Here is a 17,414-nt window from a genome sequence, read left to right as displayed (position 1 = left end):
GATATGTGTTATCTGGCCCCTTGTGAGAGGAGGGGTATGGCAGATTGACAAGGGATTAAGACAGAGATTGGACAGCACATGTATGCTTGAGCTGAGAAGATGTATCATGCACTTGAGTTATGCCAGATGTATGCCCATGGCTGGCCTGCTTAGTGATCTTGGCTGATCAGAGGGAGGCACAGTGTGTTGTTTGAAGACACAGATCTGTGTGCATAGATCCTCTGTGCTGAGAAGGATTTGTGGGCCGTCAGATTGGACTTACAGGTGTAAACTCTTGGCTGGTCTTTGTGTTGTACTCAGCCATTCATTTTATTATAATTGAATAAAGAAATACCGCAAGGGGCGCCAAGCTTTGGGGCCAACAGGTGTCGCTGTGTTTTCAGATTTGGGCACTCTAGCTCCAATCTGTGTTTTGTTTCTCATCTAGACTACAAGTGGACGGGTGATTGCTCCTACCGCACTGTGGTTTTCTATCAGAGGCCGGTTTCAAGGTTCCGTCCCCGGGACCAATCGTCAACTTTCTGAAGGGGGTGAGCTCGTGGTTGCTTTGAAGAAAGCCATCGCTGAAAATTCAGCAAACATGTCTGATACAGAGGAAGAGTACTTCTATCATGAAGAAGAAGAGCAAGAGACTTCTCCTGAAAGAGATGTATCTGAGGATATTTTTGCAGGAGAACAGGCTGCAGATGTTGAGCCTTATGAGGATGTAACACAGTCAGAAGATGTGCCTGGTAAAGAGGATGATGATGCTCGGTTCAAAGATCGCTTGGCTAGTGTTATGGATACTTTTATGCAGCTCACTCAGAGCGAGAGATTTGCTGAATTTTTGAGATCTCGCACAGAGCCCCGCACAGAGCCCCAGAAAAAGAAGAAGAAGGTTCGTTCGAAGAATCTTCCTCAGGGTCATAGTGGTGCCATCCCACAGGAACCATCTTTTGGCCAATTTCCGAATATGCAGCATGCTTATGGTGCAAACTCTCAGAGTTCCTTCTATGGACAGCCACCTATTCCTCAGCAGAATATGCATCCAGGTTATTTTGGTGGTGGCTCGGTGTTTCAATCCATGACTGGGGGATATCCTCAGGGAGGCATGGGTATGTTGTTAGAAGTCATCTCCTGTCTAGATTTATACACCAGGGCCTTTGTTGTGGGTGTGCCTGCCCTTATGAGGTGTTTTATCATTTTTCCCCACTCTCCGTATTTTTCCCCTATTTTTTCCCATTTTTCTGAGGCTTGGGAGGGCTGCCAGGTGATGCCAGGAGCACTCTGAAGCTGGCCGACTGCATCTGTAGCAGTCGTGGGCTGTCTGAGTGCTGGCCGACTTGTTCTGTGCAGACATGGGGCACCAGATGCTGGCCGACTGCTGTTTTTCAGCAGTCGTGGGTTTTGTCCAGTCGTGGGCCTCTTCCAGTGCTGGCCGACTGCCCTCTAGGGGAGTATATATAGGCCCTTAGCCCCCATACCTCATTTGTATCATATTCGGGATCTTCTTGTGTATATCAGAGCAGAGTTACACGCCTACATCTCTCTCTTTTTGTGCTGTTTTTTCTGCCTGCGTTTTTGCTCTTGTGTTCCCAGTTTTGGTCATCATCTCCGCTGCATATTCTGACATGGTATCAGAGCCTAGGCTCTAGATAGGTCTTGGGATTTGTGTGAGCAAGAGGGGGACTGTTTTGTGGCTGATTGGTGGACTGTTTTGGACTGTTCGGGAAGAGGAGAAGCAAGAGGAAGGCGGGCTGATTTGCTGGACAGCCACTTGCAGGTATCAGTTCTTCTTTGTTCCCACCCACCCACCCTTTTCAGAGTACATCCCCGCTATGGCAGATCTGTTTGAGATGGCCGAGAGACATGTGAAGATCCCGACACTCCCCACGTTTCCGGTGGACCGTCAGTTGGACGGGAGCAACTACGGCATATGGAAGGTGATGATGGAATCCGTTCTGGAGTCTTACGACCTCGCCGATTTTGTCGTTGTTGGTGTTCCACGGCCGGAAGTAGAGGAAGGGGAGTTACCGTCAACCCGAAAGGACCGGGAGGCCCAGACACAGATGTGGGATCGCGTCAACGCCAGGGTCCGTTCGTTTATTTTCCTCAACTGCACACCGCAGGTAATCAATCATGTCAAGCACATGACGCTGGCCAGAGGTATATGGCAGCATTTGGCCTCACTTTATAACAGGGTATCGCCCATGAAGAGGATTTCCTTGGAAGTACAGATGCGGGTTATGAGCCCTGCAAAGTCGTCGACGATGCGGGAGCATATTAACAAGCTGCAGGCTCTTCAGCAGGAAGTTCTTCAGGCTGGGAAGGAGATATCGTCAGAGGACATGGCCATCACGTTGCTGTCACATTTGCCCTCTTCGTACTCAGCATTTTACTCGTCGTTGATTACCAGTGGCAGGCTCAGCACCATCACGTGGGAGGAGCTTGTGCCCATGGTCTTGGACCAGGAGGAACGATTCACGAACCCTCCTCAGGGTGGAGGTTCGGAGGCCTTTACTGGCCAACGGTCGAAAGGCCGTAACTCGGGCAAGGGGAAGGCTTCATCGGAGAAGTCTTCTGAGAAGATGTCCGACGCTGACCGCGAGAAACTGAAGGCAGAGAGGACCTGTAATGATTGTGGCGAGAAAGGCCACTACTGGAGGCAGTGTCCCAAGCGGAAGACCGAGAAGGGTGAAGACTCCTCAGCAATCACGAAGACTCCGGCTTTTGTGCACCTGGAGGTGATGGACACCGATGTTTCATTTTCTTCAGGCAGGGAGGAGATTGGAGGACTCTCCGCAATGGATACTCGGGAGTGGATTCTCGATAGTGGTGCTTCCAGGCACATGACTCCTTCCCGTTCCGGTTTACAGGATCTCTGCAGGGTTTCTGGTCATATTCTTACTGGGGATACGTCCACTATCCCAGTTCACAGTGAGGGCAGGATGGAGATAGTTCCCGATGGCAGAGGGGGGAAGCATTCCTCCCAGGTGTTGTATGTTCCGGCACTTGGTTTTCATCTGTTGTCAGTGCATCAGGTTTGCAAGACTGGCGTACGGGTGGAGTTTGATGAGCATTTTGTTGCTCTCCGGGACAAAGCAACAGGCCAAGTGGTTTGGGAAGGTGGAGTGGAGAATGGAGTCTACAGGCTTTCAGCACTCTCTCTCCCAGGTCCTCAAGATTGTGATGAGTGGCAGTGTGGTAATAGCTACTCAGGTGTGGATACGCTGCAGGTGCGAGCTTTCCGAGACCAGGTGGTGGATAGCTTACCAGTAGATGGCAGCAGTTGGCAGGAACTTTCCAGTACTGAGGTTGGTAGTTCTTGTGTTCGTGAGTCAGAGGAAGCTGAACAGGTCACTTATGCTCTGATGTCTCGTCGTGTTCGGGACATAGAACTTCCAGTAGTTGAGGATGTTCTTTCCACGGGGACCTTTCGGAAAGCCAGGCAGGTGACAGGTGCTTACTTGCAGAAGGGGGTGGTTACTCCAGGCTTTGTGGTTCCGGATTCAGAGGGGGTTGTTGACAGGTTTCATCAGGTTTCCAGGACTTGTTTGTGCACCGTAACAGGTGTTGATCCTTGTGAGCAGTGTGATGTCTCTTTGACTCAGAAGCTGTATGGTTCATTGATCTGGTTGATGGACACCAGATTGGACGGGAGCTTCCTGATGAGGCGGTTGAGCTCTTGGTTGCAGATGTCTCTTTGTGAGGCAGGATCGCGTTTCCTGTGGTTTCTGCGGCATGCGAAGGATCATGGACTCTTGTACACAGGAGGGGGGTTGTTGGATGGAGTCCGACTCCGCGGTTGGAGTGACTCGGTTTGGGGAGGAGATCCAGACACGAGGAGATCTACTTATGGCCCAGGAGCAGTTTTACGGAGCAGGAGGAGGTTGCATGGCAGGTTTGGGCTTCCACTGGAGGAACCCATGGTCATCCAGAGGCACTTTGTTCGTGAACAGATTGTTGCTGATGACATCTTGCTGGAGTTCTGTTCGACGGAGGACAGTACGGTGGACCTCTTCACGAAGTCGCTCTCAGGATTTGCTCAGGCGACACCCCAGCTCCCAGTGGTTGGTCACACAGCCAGGAGCTGAGAGGGGGTGTTAGAAGTCATCTCCTGTCTAGATTTATACACCAGGGCCTTTGTTGTGGGTGTGCCCGCCCTTATGAGGTGTTTTATCATTTTTCCCCACTCTCCGTATTTTTCCCCTATTTTTTCCCATTTTTCTGAGGCTTGGGAGGGCTGCCAGGTGATGCCAGGAGCACTCTGAAGCTGGCCGACTGCATCTGTAGCAGTCGTGGGCTGTCTGAGTGCTGGCCGACTTGTTCTGTGCAGACATGGGGCACCAGATGCTGGCCGACTGCTGTTTTTCAGCAGTCGTGGGTTTTGTCCAGTCGTGGGCCTCTTCCAGTGCTGGCCGACTGCCCTCTAGGGGAGTATATATAGGCCCTTAGCCCCCATACCTCATTTGTATCATATTCGGGATCTTCTTGTGTATATCAGAGCAGAGTTACACGCCTACATCTCTCTCTTTTTGTGCTGTTTTTTCTGCCTGCGTTTTTGCTCTTGTGTTCCCAGTTTTGGTCATCATCTCCGCTGCATATTCTGACATATGTATGGGCCTTTTGGAGCCAATTTTCAGCCTGGCATGCAGGGGAATATGTATGGTGGTATGCAGTCCGGTATGGCTCGAAATATGTTTGCAGGCATGCAACCTGGGATGCAAGGCAATATGTTTGGTGGCATGCAGCCAGGTATGCATAATGGAATGTATGGAAACATGGCTGGAATGTATGGTATGCCTGGCATGGGAATGGGAAATGTTGACCCAATGATGGGTATGAATGTTGGGGGCAGCAATCTCACGAAACCACTTCCCTATGATAATCTAACGCCTATGGGAAAGGCGAAGGATTACAAGGAAGGGGGAGCTGCAGTGAAGTTTGACACTTTCAGTGGGGCCAAGGATAAATTGAAGGCACTTACCTTTTTACAGCATTGTATAAAGACAAGAGTAACGAACATGTCACAGATGATTGAAAATGCTATGACAGCTAATGCGTTACTCACAGGTGGTTCATCTGGATTTAAAGGCAGTAAGAAATTGAGCAAGAAAGCTGAAAAATTTGGGCATGCTTCTCGTGATGCTAAAGGGTCTTCAGAGACAAAGTATAAGAAGTTGCCAATGCCCAAGAGGACTTCAGAGGAAAGACAGGCTTTGAGAGATGCTCAAAAGTGTTTTTACTGTACTGAAGAGGGGCATATGTCATTCAATTGTCCCAAAAGAACGTCCAAAAAGGACCCTGACAATAAAGGAGAGCCCAAGCCAAAGAAACCAAAGCCTTCTGCAGGCTTAGTTCCTGATCTTGTGGGGGAGCAGCTAAGTGGTGAAGCTACAGAGTTGTGCAGGGCATGGGGCAAAGTGAGAGATCAGAATGCTTTGATCTTCTTTGACACAGGTGCCAGAGCCAACTTCATTTCACCAGATTTGGCTGGCCGATTGGGGATTCGCACAGAGGAGATGGGGCCGTTACATGAGGCTAATATGGCTTGTCCAGGGTATGCAAAACCCGTTACTCCTATCATTGGGAAGCTTCGGCTTCATTTGCAGGGTTATGTGGACAGCGAAGAGTTCTTCATCATGCCTTTGGATGGCTGTGATGTTTTGTTGGGGATGCCATGGTGCCACAGGGTACATGCGGTGGTGGATACTTACAATAGGAAAATTACTCTGACTCATAGAGGGAAAGAGCATGTATTGGATGTAAAACTCAAAGGGGAATCTGTTCCTATTGTATCCGCTTCGGCGATTTCATCAGTAATGAAAAAGCATCTTTCCGCGTACTTGATTTATGTAAAGGATGCACAGGATGATGAGTCTAAGTCTAATTTGTCAATGTTAGATAAGGACAGGGCTGATTTCTTAAGTGGGTTTCAAGACTGTTTTTCCGAGTCATTGCCAGGAGAATTACCTCCTGAGAGGCCAGAAGATCATGCCATAGATCTGATTCCTGGTAGTACTCCACCGAATAGATCGCCGTACCGTGTTAGTGCAGCCCAACAGGAAGAGATTATGAGTCAAGTGTAGGAGCTTTTGAATAAGGGGTTGATACAGCCTAGCTCATCACCCTTTTGCTCACCTGTGCTCTTAGTGCAGAAGAAGGATGGTTCTTGGCGCATGTGTATAGATTACAGGGCGCTGAATAAGAATACCATCAAGAATCGATTCCCCATACCGAGGATCGATGACATCTTGGACTGCTTACAGGGCTCCACAGTTTTTAGTCGTATTGACTTAAAAAGCGGGTATCATCAGATACGCATTAGACCCGAGGATGTGCATAAGACAGCATTTCGAACCACATTTGGGTTGTATGAGTTCTTGGTTATGCCCTTTGGTTTGACAAATGCGCCTGCCACATTTAACAGAATGATGGACAGGATTTTCAGGCCTCATAGAGAGTTTGTGGGCACATTCTTTGATGATATGATTGTGCATTCACGAACTGAGGAAGAGCATAGAAGGCATTTGGCCATTGTGTTTACAGAACTCAGAAACCATAGATTGGTGGTTAATGGCAAGAAGAGTGAGTTTTTCTTGCAGGAGATACATTTCTTGGGGCATATTGTGTCTGGTCATGGAGTCCGTATGGATCTAGCAAAGGTGGAAGCGATACTTAATTGGCCAGCTTTGAGGACCGTGCATGATGTACGCAGCTTTTTAGGATTGTGTTCCTATTACAGGCGTTACATACGGCACTTTGCTGAAATTGCTTCACCTCTTCATGCTTTGACGAAGAAAGCAACTCCGTTTAGATGGGCTGATCGGGAAATTACAGCATTCAAAAAGCTCAAAGAAAAGCTTACTTCGGACCCAGTATTGGTGTTACCGGACCTCCGAAAGGCTTTTGTTGTCCAGTGTGATGCATGTGGAAGTAGCATTGGTGCAGTTCTCATGCAAGAGGGACATGTGATAGTTTATGAGAGTAGAGTTTTGCAAGATGCCGAGAAGCATTTACAGGTGTATGAGAAAGAGATGTTGGCTGTAATTCACGCTCTTTCTACATGGAAACACTACTTGCTTGGGGCTGATTTCACTGTGCAGACAGATCATCAGACCTTGCGATATTTCCGCACGCAGACTAAGCTTTCAGAGAAGCATATGCGTTGGGCAAACTTTTTGTCAATGTTTCACTTCCAGATTGTGCATGTGGAAGGCAAAAAGAATGTAGTGGCAGATGCTTTGTCACGCAAGCCACAGGTCTCTGCAGTTTCACTTGCTTATCATCATGAGCTTGATGAAATGAAAGAGCAGTATGCCCATGATGAGGATTTTAAAAGGTTGTATGATCAGATGTCTGAGGGTCAGCGGCATGAGCATTACACTCTCAGAGATGGGTTTTTATCGATGCATGGCAGACTGTGTGTTACCAGGCCATTGCGACTCAAGGTTATGATTGAAAGTCATGCTCCACCGTATGCAGGTCATAGAGGCATTGACGCCACGGTCAAAGCAGTGGAGACTTTCTTTTATTGGCCAACCTTGAGAAGAGATGTTGATGCCTTTGTGAGGCAATGCATCGTATGTCAGAAGGTAAAGTTTGACCGTCAGAAGACACCAGGGTTATTACAGCCTTTACCTATTCCGGATAGACCTTGGGAAAGCATTGCCATGGATTTTGTATTTGATCTTCCACGGACGCAAACGGGAAATGATGGCATCTGGACTATCATATGCAGGTTCAGTAAGCAGGCTCATTTCATACCCGTGCGGAAGACAATTAAAGTGGATCATATGGTGAAGTTGTTCATGGCGAACATCTTCAAGTATCATGGCTTGCCTACGTCTATCATTAGTGACCGTGATCCACGGATGACGAGTTTGTTTTGGAGAGGATTGTTCGACAACATGGGTACAACTCTCAAGTTTTCATCGTCATTTCATCCACAGACAGATGGTCAGTCAGAAGAGGCTAACTCTACAGTGTTGGATCTTCTCAAGTGTTATGTGTCAGAGCACAAGCAACAATGGGAAAAGTATCTTCCTCTAGTGGAGTTTGCATATAACAACACTGTACATAGCTCGACAGGCAAGGCGCCTTTTGAGATTGTAGAAGGAGGGAAGAAGGTTCCACCCATTTTGCATACAAAGGATAAGATCTTTGAGGCTGATCAGTATGTGGAGAGCTTGGATGAAGCTTATCGGAGAGTTAAGTTGGCCCTCCAGAAAACTCAGCAGAAGCAAAAGAAAGCCGCAGACCGTCACAGACGTGATTTACAGTTTGCATTGGGTGATTGGGTTCTTTTGCGCTTTGAAAAGGCTAGACTCAAGAAGATGAAGGGTAAAGAGCGCTTATTCCCTAAATTGAGCATGCGATATTATGGGCCTTTTCAGGTTTTGGAAAAGATTGGTGAGGTAACCTATCGATTGAAGTTACCAGATCACTGGAGGATTCACAATGCTTTTCACGTGAGTCTTCTTAGACCTTTCCGTGGGGATGTGCCTGAGGATGTATCAGATGAGGCTCAACCGGAAGTTGAGGAACTTGATGAGGTTCTGATTCCAGAGCAGATACTGGCACATAAAGAAAGGAAGGTACGAGATAAAGTTTCCCGTCGCTATCTTGTGAAGTTCAAGAATTATTCACCGATGGATGCGAAGTGGATGGAGGAAGGTGACTTAACAGATTCACCTCAGGTTTTGCAGCTTTATCTCGATGCCTTTGAGTTAGAGCCGACTCTTATTGTGGCTCATTTAGGTTCAGCAGAGCATGGGTCTGGAGCATTACCTGATGCTCAAGAGGGGGGTAGCACCTCCACTCCCTTGGTACAGACAGGCTCAGATGACATCTAGAGGTCGCTTGGTGCAGATTTTATCTCACCCGAAGGTACTGAGGCTGACAGTACATCTGTTTATGGGACTTCTATGATATATGTGTACTAGTCACATGAGATTTTTGTGGATATGTATGGTTCACAGTGGTATACAACTTGGACTATTACTATGCCATTGGTTTGCAGTGAATGTTGATACATGTGTATGGCTCAGAGAGATTGGGACGCTGATCTTGCCATATTGTATATTTCACTTTGGATATTTTGATGCATCACCAGAATGCAATCGAGGATGCTTGCCATTTTTCAAGAGGGGGGTATGTCATGGCCCTGTGAAAATGGAGCAGGACAAGTGTGGGCATGGTGGTTGCAGAGTCAGAATATTTTATGATTCACATGGGGGGTGCCCGGACAGAGTTTAAGATGTGTGGACATCCCTAGGTGTGAAGGGGGGAACTAGAAACATTAAGTTTTAATGTTTATTGGAGTTTGCCCCTAGGCCTTAGTGGCCCTAGGAACTTATTAAAGTTTGGGGCCCTAGGGATTAATTTGGGAAGGAGTTTTCTCTCTCTTCTCTCTCTCTCTCTTCCCTTTTTGGGGAGTCGTGTAGCAAAAGTGGAGAAGCCTTCATGCGCATGTTCTCTAGCGTGGAAAAGCACAAGAGAAGCAAGGCGGCTGCTGTTTTCTGAGTTTTTGCTGCTGATTTCTTCTGTATAACCAGCTGTACTTCCCACGTGTGCAGTCCGTACAGCACTGTACGACTGCAAGTACAGGCTGCTGCTGAAATCTGCTGCAAGTGTTCTTCTTCTCTGCTGGAATTCTCTGCGCACAGGCCAGTACAGGCTGTACCAGCAAGTACACAGCCCGTACAGCCCTGTACGACAGCCGTACAGTGTACGGACAGGGCTGACGCACGCTTTTCTGAGTGCTGTAGCTACAGGCGGTGCTTGTCAGGTGGCTGGACAGACCTGAATACACAGGTTCAGGTTGGTACAGGAGTGGACAGCAGGCTGTTTATGCAAGTACAACTCCTGGCACGTATCCCGAGGCGGTACAGACGGGTACTGTGCTGATTTTCAGATCTGTATTTTTCAAGGACAGCATAAGAGTGGACATCAGGAGGAGGATACAGGCAAGTACAAGCACACGTGTGAAGCAGGATTGCGAATACAAGTGCCTGCAAGCACAGATTGGTGTTGTTGCTTCCTCCAGTGTTGTTTCACGAGCTGAACTTGGTAAGCTCTGTTTCTGTTCATCTATCTCTCTTTCTACTGCTTGATGTCTGTTGCAGATATGTGTTATCTGGCCCCTTGTGAGAGGAGGGGTATGGCAGATTGACAAGGGATTAAGACAGAGATTGGACAGCACATGTATGCTTGAGCTGAGAAGATGTATCGTGCACTTGAGTTATGCCAGATGTATGCCCATGGCTGGCCTGCTTAGTGATCTTGGCTGATCAGAGGGAGGCACAGTGTGTTGTTTGAAGACACAGATCTGTGTGCATAGATCCTCTGTGCTGAGAAGGATTTGTGGGCCGTCAGATTGGACTTACAGGTGTAAACTCTTGGCTGGTCTTTGTGTTGTACTCAGCCATTCATTTTATTATAATTGAATAAAGAAATACCGCAAGGGGCGCCAAGCTTTGGGGCCAACAAGTGTCGCTGTGTTTTCAGATTTGGGCACTCTAGCTCCAATCTGTGTTTTGTTTCTCATCTAGACTACAAGTGGACGGGTGATTGCTCCTACCGCACTCTGGTTTTCTATCAGAGGCCAGTTTCAGTTTCAGTTTGCATCATGAACTCAGAACTTGCCATGGTCAAGAACAAGCTTAGTTTGAACAAAAGAAATAAACGACTCTGGGAAGAGGCTGTAGAAGCTCATTCCCCACAATGTGAAGAGGCCGAGGAGGATTGATGCTTGCAGCATGAAGAGGTAGAAGCAGATTGCTACCAGAATAGACCAGAGTGAGGAGTAAGCAACCAAGGCTGATGTGGACAGACCAGCATATGTAGAGGGGTCAACCAGGCCCAAAAATAAACTCGTACTAATGCACAACACATTAGATAACAAAACCATTCACTTATTGTGCATGGTATTCCAACAGCCCCTCAAATTGTTTGAGGTCTACTTCAAGGTTGTGAGGAGTGAGCTTCTTTGCACTTGACTGGTGATATACTTGGAATGGTTTTGTGGAGAGGTTGCAGTAGCCTTCTTTCTCTTATCACTGTACTTACATAAGCTGATAGTGGGTATACGCTGATAATGGCAAAATGATGCACCACTTGATGACTCTATGCAGTGACCTCGCATTCTTTTGCAGAAATTGGCAGTGTCAGCAAGAAGCATTCATCTTGGGTGGTGAGAGAATTCGCCTAAGTGTTTGAGCCATAGTACTGAAGACAGGAAAAAACAGTCAGCAGCCTCTCCAAAACCAACCACTAATTAGCAGGATGAGAACAACAGGTTCGGCAAGAGGAGACGACCACCCAGGCAAAGTTAAGAACAGTGGCTTTCTATCTGCGGAGTTTTGCTTAGCCATTCTTTGGAGTATTCTTCTCGTGGGCTACCAGAGGGTACCTAGAGGTTGCATTGTTTTTTCTTGGACGGTGGACAGATGGAGAGTGCTCAATCTGGTGGATGTTTGTCATCAGCAAGTTTCTCTGCAGGTTGTTGGCGTGGCGAGGAATGTGAGCCTACACATTCCAAGTATTGTCACTTTTGTTTCGGCTAGGAATTGTAGAATGTGTCAACCCCTTAAAATGCCATATGCAAAGAATAGTCAAGATCGTGCAATGATTGCCTTTGCGATTTGAGCCATTTACATTGCAGCTTTGATCACATGTTTGTCATGTGCTAGCATCCTTGGCCATCCCACAGAAGAACTCATACATAATTTGAATGCAGTAAAGTCATAGTCGCAAGGGACGGGGGACGGGGATGGGACGGGGGACGGCCATAAGTAGGGAACGGAGACGGGGGAGGGAACGGCACTCAAAAAATACTTTTTTTAAAGTTTTTCTACTCTACACTTATTCTACTTTGGAAGTACATCAAAATGAGCACAAATTTACACTAAAATGGTAAGCTTTTGAGTCATATTAACAAAATACGCCAATCAAAGAGTGAAGGCGTTCACGGTTGATTGTATTAATAATTAAGTAGATACAAAATGAGGAGAGAGAGAGAGAGAGAGAGAGAGAGAGAGAGGCAAGGGCAAAGCCTTGTTCTTATATAGATATTAGATAGGCAAGAGAGAGAGGCAAGGGCAAGAGAGAAATGAAATGAAATGAAATGATATATTAACGTCTTCAAAAGGCCAAAATGACCTATGAGACCAAAAAGGTTACAACAATTGGTGGATCTGATACAATGTCTGTGTAAGCAAAGCTAAAAACAACTAAACAACTAACTGAAATTGAAACAACTATGAGGAAAAGTACAGTACTAGGAGCTCCTAATGGATAACATCTGGGAGGAAAACTCCAGCAACAAAGGTAAGCATCATACACATCACTATCCAAAGATGTCTCTCATCGGTCGATGGCGGATATCCTCAATGTCCTCCATGGTGAGTACTCTGACTGGACGTCTCCCATGCCGTGCTAGTATGGTCCTGATCCTCTGTTGTAGCCTCCGCCGGTGTCGAGATGGGCCTCTCATCTTGGGGCGCCTGGACCGCCCCAGCTCTATAGCCCGATCAATCAGTGTACCTCTGGTGCGGCTGTACTCTAGGGCTAGCTACAATGCCTGCTGACCTGACTGCTCAATCTCTGGTCGAAAGAAGTCTGTAATCTGCCTCTGTAGGTGTCTCTCCCTCTCTGATCCCCTCCCTCTCAGGAGACCCTCTCTATGTCTACGCAGCTCCAGCAAGTACAATCCGAGGCATCTCTGATCCTGGTATCTCATGACTCTAGAAAGTGGTCCAAAGCCCTCTCTGAACAGGCAGTGAAAACGGCCTCGTATCTCATAATATACTGGACAGTGACATATGTAATGTAACTCTGTCTCTGGCTCCATCTGGCACAGCTGACAAATCCTAGCCTCAGCTGGTACTCCTCTGAATCTACCAGTCTCAATCTCTAGCTGGTGTGAGGATGTGCGCATCTGACCAATAGCACGCCGTACCCCATGAGAAAGATGAGTATCCATGTAGCTGGGTCTAGTCACAAACCCATGAGAAAGATGAGTATCCATGTAGCTGGGTCTAATCACAAACCCATCCTCCGTGAGCTGGAGAAGATGATCTCTATAGAAAGCCATTTTCGTACCAAGCTCGTGTGTCGGCTGTATCCATGTCCTCCTAGTGTCCAGCTGAGTCAAGTCTTGCCTGATAAGTCTGGTAATCTCTGCCCGTGTGAGAGAGAGGGAGGGTGCATCCAGGGAGTACTGAAATGGAGGTAGCCTGTCCATACTAAAGCCATGCAGTTGGAACCAAGCTGTCATCTGTGCATACCAACATGATCCGTCTCCCTGTGATGCCAACTATCGTGAAGACTCCAGGGCTAAGCGAGCATATATGTCTCTAGGGAGAGCCCAAGTGCTATGTATAAAGGAGACTGATCGAGTGAGTGCCTCTACTACCAATGGGGGGGCAGCCATCTCTGCACGGATAATATCATGTGGTACGGAGGCCTTGGCCCTAATCATCCGGGAAATCATAGAAACCAAGGACCTCTCCATACGTCTCCATCCATCAGTGCTACCAGCTCGGCTGTGGTGATCCACTGAGGGTCCCCATATCTCCACTCCATACAGCATGGCTGAAGTGACCAAAGTGTCAAAGAGCCAGAGCTTTGTTCGAGGTTCCTGAAACTGAACCTGTGAACACATCCTCTCTAGTCTCCCCAATGCTGCATAAGCTCTGGTCAATCTGGTCTCCGCTGCTCTCCTCAAGGAAAATAGTGGGCCACTATAAACCACACCAAGGTAAGTATATGCATCTATATACTCCACTGTCTCCTGACCATATGTAAAGGTGGGCATTGACCTCCTAACCCACTGTGCTGTGGTGTTAAACACCATCACCTTGGTTTTACTAAGGTTAACAGACAATCCACTGTCCTCTGCAAACATGTGCAATGCATCCAAATGATGCTGCATCCCCTCTGGAGAATCTGAGATCAGCACAATATCATCAGCATACAATAACAGCGGAATCCATGTCCCTGCTAGTTGTGCTCCTCTGTCACCCTCCCGCTCTACATAGTCCGAAACCTCATCCACATACATCCCAAATAAGGTGGGGGAAAGGGGGCAGCCCTGTTTCACCCCAATAGTGGAGTGAACCATCTCAGATATACCCTGGGTAGTACGTACCTGCCCCACAACTGTCCTGTATAAAGCCATGATTCCCCAAATCACCTCTGTGGACACTCCCATCTCCTGTAGTCTGCGCATCAGTCTGGCTCTCGGTACTGTGTCAAAAGCTTTGCGGAAATCCACAAAGCAACAATAAATCCTCTTGCCATATAATCTGCCCTCCTCAATAATAGCTCTGAGTGTCAAGATATGGTCAAGAGTGGAGAAACCTCTCCTAAACCCTGCCTGCCCTGATGCACGTATGCCCTCTCTCTCTACCCATCTACTCAGCTCCTGCTCAAGAATAGATGCATATAATCTAGCCAATGTGTGACCAATCATGATGGTACGATAATTCCCAGGAAGCATGGGATCCCCTGACTTGAAGATAGGCACAATCGTGGACATATTCCAAGTCTCAGGAAAACCCTCACACATGGCTCGGTTAAACATCATAGCAATAAGCTCTGTAAGCATATCTCTAGCATGAATAAAGTGCTCTGCTACCAAACCATCATGATCATATGCTCTCCCAGTCCTCATCCTGTCAATAGCTTTCCTTACCATCTCAGCAGTACAGAAAGCACACGTCTCTGGGCATGGCTCCGATGGGTCTGGCAGGGGCGGCTGTCCTAGTGCTGTGTACAGGGATGCTGCATACTCACCCCAAATCTCTATGGAGGTAATGGCTGGTGATGGTGAATGCTCATGGAATAGTCTCCATGCCTCGCCTGAGTCCTGACTCATAAATAACTGGTACAAATCCCTCTCTAACTGAGCAAGATAAGCCCTCTTCTTCCGTCGCACTAGGTGCCGGAAGGTAATCCGTGACTGTCTGTGAGTGGTAACACCCATGAGCACCTCTCTCTGTAATCTGATCCTCATCTCTCTGCACTCCTCATCATACCAACTGTTCTGGGGCATGTTCCCAGATCGTCTCCGTGTAGGCTGACTATGGGGATATGCCTCTGATGCTGCAGCATGAAGCGTCTCTATCAATATCTGAGTGAGCTCCCCGTCGCTGCACCGTCCCGACTCAGCATCCCTCCATTCCAACAGTCCATCCCTTCCGTCCCCTGTGACTATGAGTAAAGTGAACGAGTAATCTGGATGACTCGCCTACTCAGCCTTGCAAAGAAAAATCCTCATCTATGTTAGCCCCATACCTTCCTAGGATGCATTGATCATGTTGAGGACAAACACATCACCCATGCATCAGGCCTAGAAAGGGACCTCCTTGGGGTACCTCAAACTTGACTATTTGAGCTAAGACAGAGAGAACATTAGGCCTGGTTCACATGTCTACACCCACATGGCGTCTATGGCATATTTATGACAAATCAGAAGCTGCACGATTGCTTGAAGAACACACTGAACTGTATCTCTTCACATAATAACGCACTTCTTCATGATGATGGTCCTCTTCACATGATGTGGTCCTTAGTGTCACACGATGTGCAGCATATGCATAAAACTTTGTCTAATAAAGGAAGAAACGTTGCATGATATGCATAAAAAGAAGCAGCAGAAAACACGAAAGGTAGCAAGCCATGTTCGAATCACCTGAACGCATGAAATGGTACGTAAGGTTTAAACGGTGGAAAAGGGGAGTGCTGTCGGAACTTCAAAAGGGGAGATGGGGAAGGGGACGGGGACGTACTCTTCATGCGTGCTGCGAGGTGGAGAAGGTCCGCCATCTGCAGTTCAACGGAAGGAAATATCCTTTGAGCACGTTAGCAGTATCCCGGCAGGAAAGGTGCCGGAAATCGACGCAAAATAGGAAGAAAAACGCACCTTCGTCTGTCGGATCGTTGCCGGCAAAACCTGACGGAGAACTGGCTCCTGCTAGGGGTATCGGAGAACCTACGGCTTCTGCTTCTTCTTCGTCTGCCTTTTCTTCTTCTGCTGCTTCCTCCTGCATCTCCTTCTCTACAGCTTCGCTGATCAACGCCAATCTCCGCTCTTCTGCTGCCGCCAAATCTTCGCAGGCCGCTGGGGGAGATTCCTCATTCACCATCCCTTATCTCTACACCACCATCGCTGCTTTATTCTGGAGCTTTTTGCAGGCCCAAAAGCTCTCTGCTTTCCTCCTCCACCAGGGCTTGCTGTGCAGAGGAATGGCTAGATTCTGTAAAGGGTTTTCAGCTCAGAGAATGCCAGAGAAAGGAGGGGGGAAGAATGCGAGCTGGCTATGGTGAAGTGTGGAGGTGGTACAAAACAATACAAAAAAAAAGACATGACAAACTTGCAAGCGTAGAAAAAACAATAGAAAAAAGACTTGCAAGCGTAGAAATGGTTATAGCTAGGCTTTTGACCGTCTCTAAATTCACCTAAGCATTATTAGAATTCCTTAATCTTTATACTTTGGATTTTAAAACTCCTTGGTCTCGTTTTGAACACCACTTTGGGTAATGGCTCCGATGTTTCTGCTCTTTGGCCACGAATCGGAGCATACAACCGAGTACTTCTTGGAGAAAACTTCTACCATATGTATATATATATATACATATGTGTATATATATATTGTACATATGTGTATATATGTGTATATATATTATACATATGTGTGTGTGTGTATATATATATATATATATATATATAATGGTGTGGATTGTGTGTCAACCTACACTAGTATCAAAGTGAGAGAAATTCACAAGCATGAGAGAGAGAGAAAAAGAGAGACATGACGGTCGGCAAGAGACACTGCCCAATCATTAGTAGTTTTAACAAAGGCAATTAGGGCATGAAAACCTTAAAATAAGCCTTCTTAGCCAAAACCAACCCCCAATGGGGCATGTCTTGTGATCAAAGACCCATCCCTTACTCGCACGAGCCTTGAGGAGGAACAAAGACACCCCCTAATCTAGTTTGTTGCTTGCAATGAGAGAGAGAGAGAGAGAGAGAGAGAGAGAGAGAGAGAGAGAGGAAGAAGAAGTTTTTATGAGAGGGTTGCAACCTTTCTGTTAATTAAATGATTTTTCCAAGCAAAGAAAGTTTGACTTCTAGGGTTACAAACCATTACAACTAATCTAACAAATTACTAATCTAGGGTTTCAAACCATCACAAAGAAATCTAAAAAATCAACATTTTCTATAAATGTTAGGTCCTTATTCATAAGTCCTTAATTTCTAATGTTTTGGTTTAGAAGTACCTAATATTCTTACAAGTCCCTTAATACTTATAGCTTACCATTCCATTCACTTTAAATTTGATATAAAAGTTCTTAACTTTTTTTTCTTGCCTAATTTGTCAACTCATATGTGATTTAGAAGCTCTTAATCTTTTCCAAGTCTTGATGTC

At 46.8% G+C, this 17,414-nt stretch overlaps 1 protein-coding gene across 3 annotated transcripts in view; it reads right to left on the bottom strand.

Annotated features, from left to right (window-relative positions):
• Nucleotides 1-16,380, bottom strand: part of LOC147605336 (putative E3 ubiquitin-protein ligase RING1b) — a 127,921-nt gene extending 111,541 nt beyond the window's left edge. Inside the window, exons 1-2 of one of the 3 annotated variants that reach the window (XR_015265239.1) lie at nt 15,908-16,380; nt 15,677-15,810 (exon numbers count right to left, since the gene is read on the bottom strand). Coding sequence is in view for 1 of the 3 variants with exons in the window: in XM_086794124.1 (XP_086650250.1) it covers nt 15,774-15,810; nt 15,908-16,130 (260 nt within the window). In the remaining 2 variants the exon portion in view is untranslated. The remainder of the gene's footprint in view (nt 1-15,676; nt 15,811-15,907) is intronic. The other 2 variants (XR_015265238.1, XM_086794124.1) reach the window with 2 other exon arrangements.
• Nucleotides 16,381-17,414: the final 1,034 nt, after the last annotated feature.

The sequence above is a fragment of the Cibotium barometz genome, chromosome 60, assembly GCF_041138505.1.
Source record: "Cibotium barometz isolate CiBa-2024 chromosome 60, ASM4113850v1, whole genome shotgun sequence".
NCBI classification, from domain to species: domain Eukaryota; kingdom Viridiplantae; phylum Streptophyta; class Polypodiopsida; order Cyatheales; family Cibotiaceae; genus Cibotium; species Cibotium barometz.
This window is presented reverse-complemented; position numbering and strand designations above follow the sequence as displayed.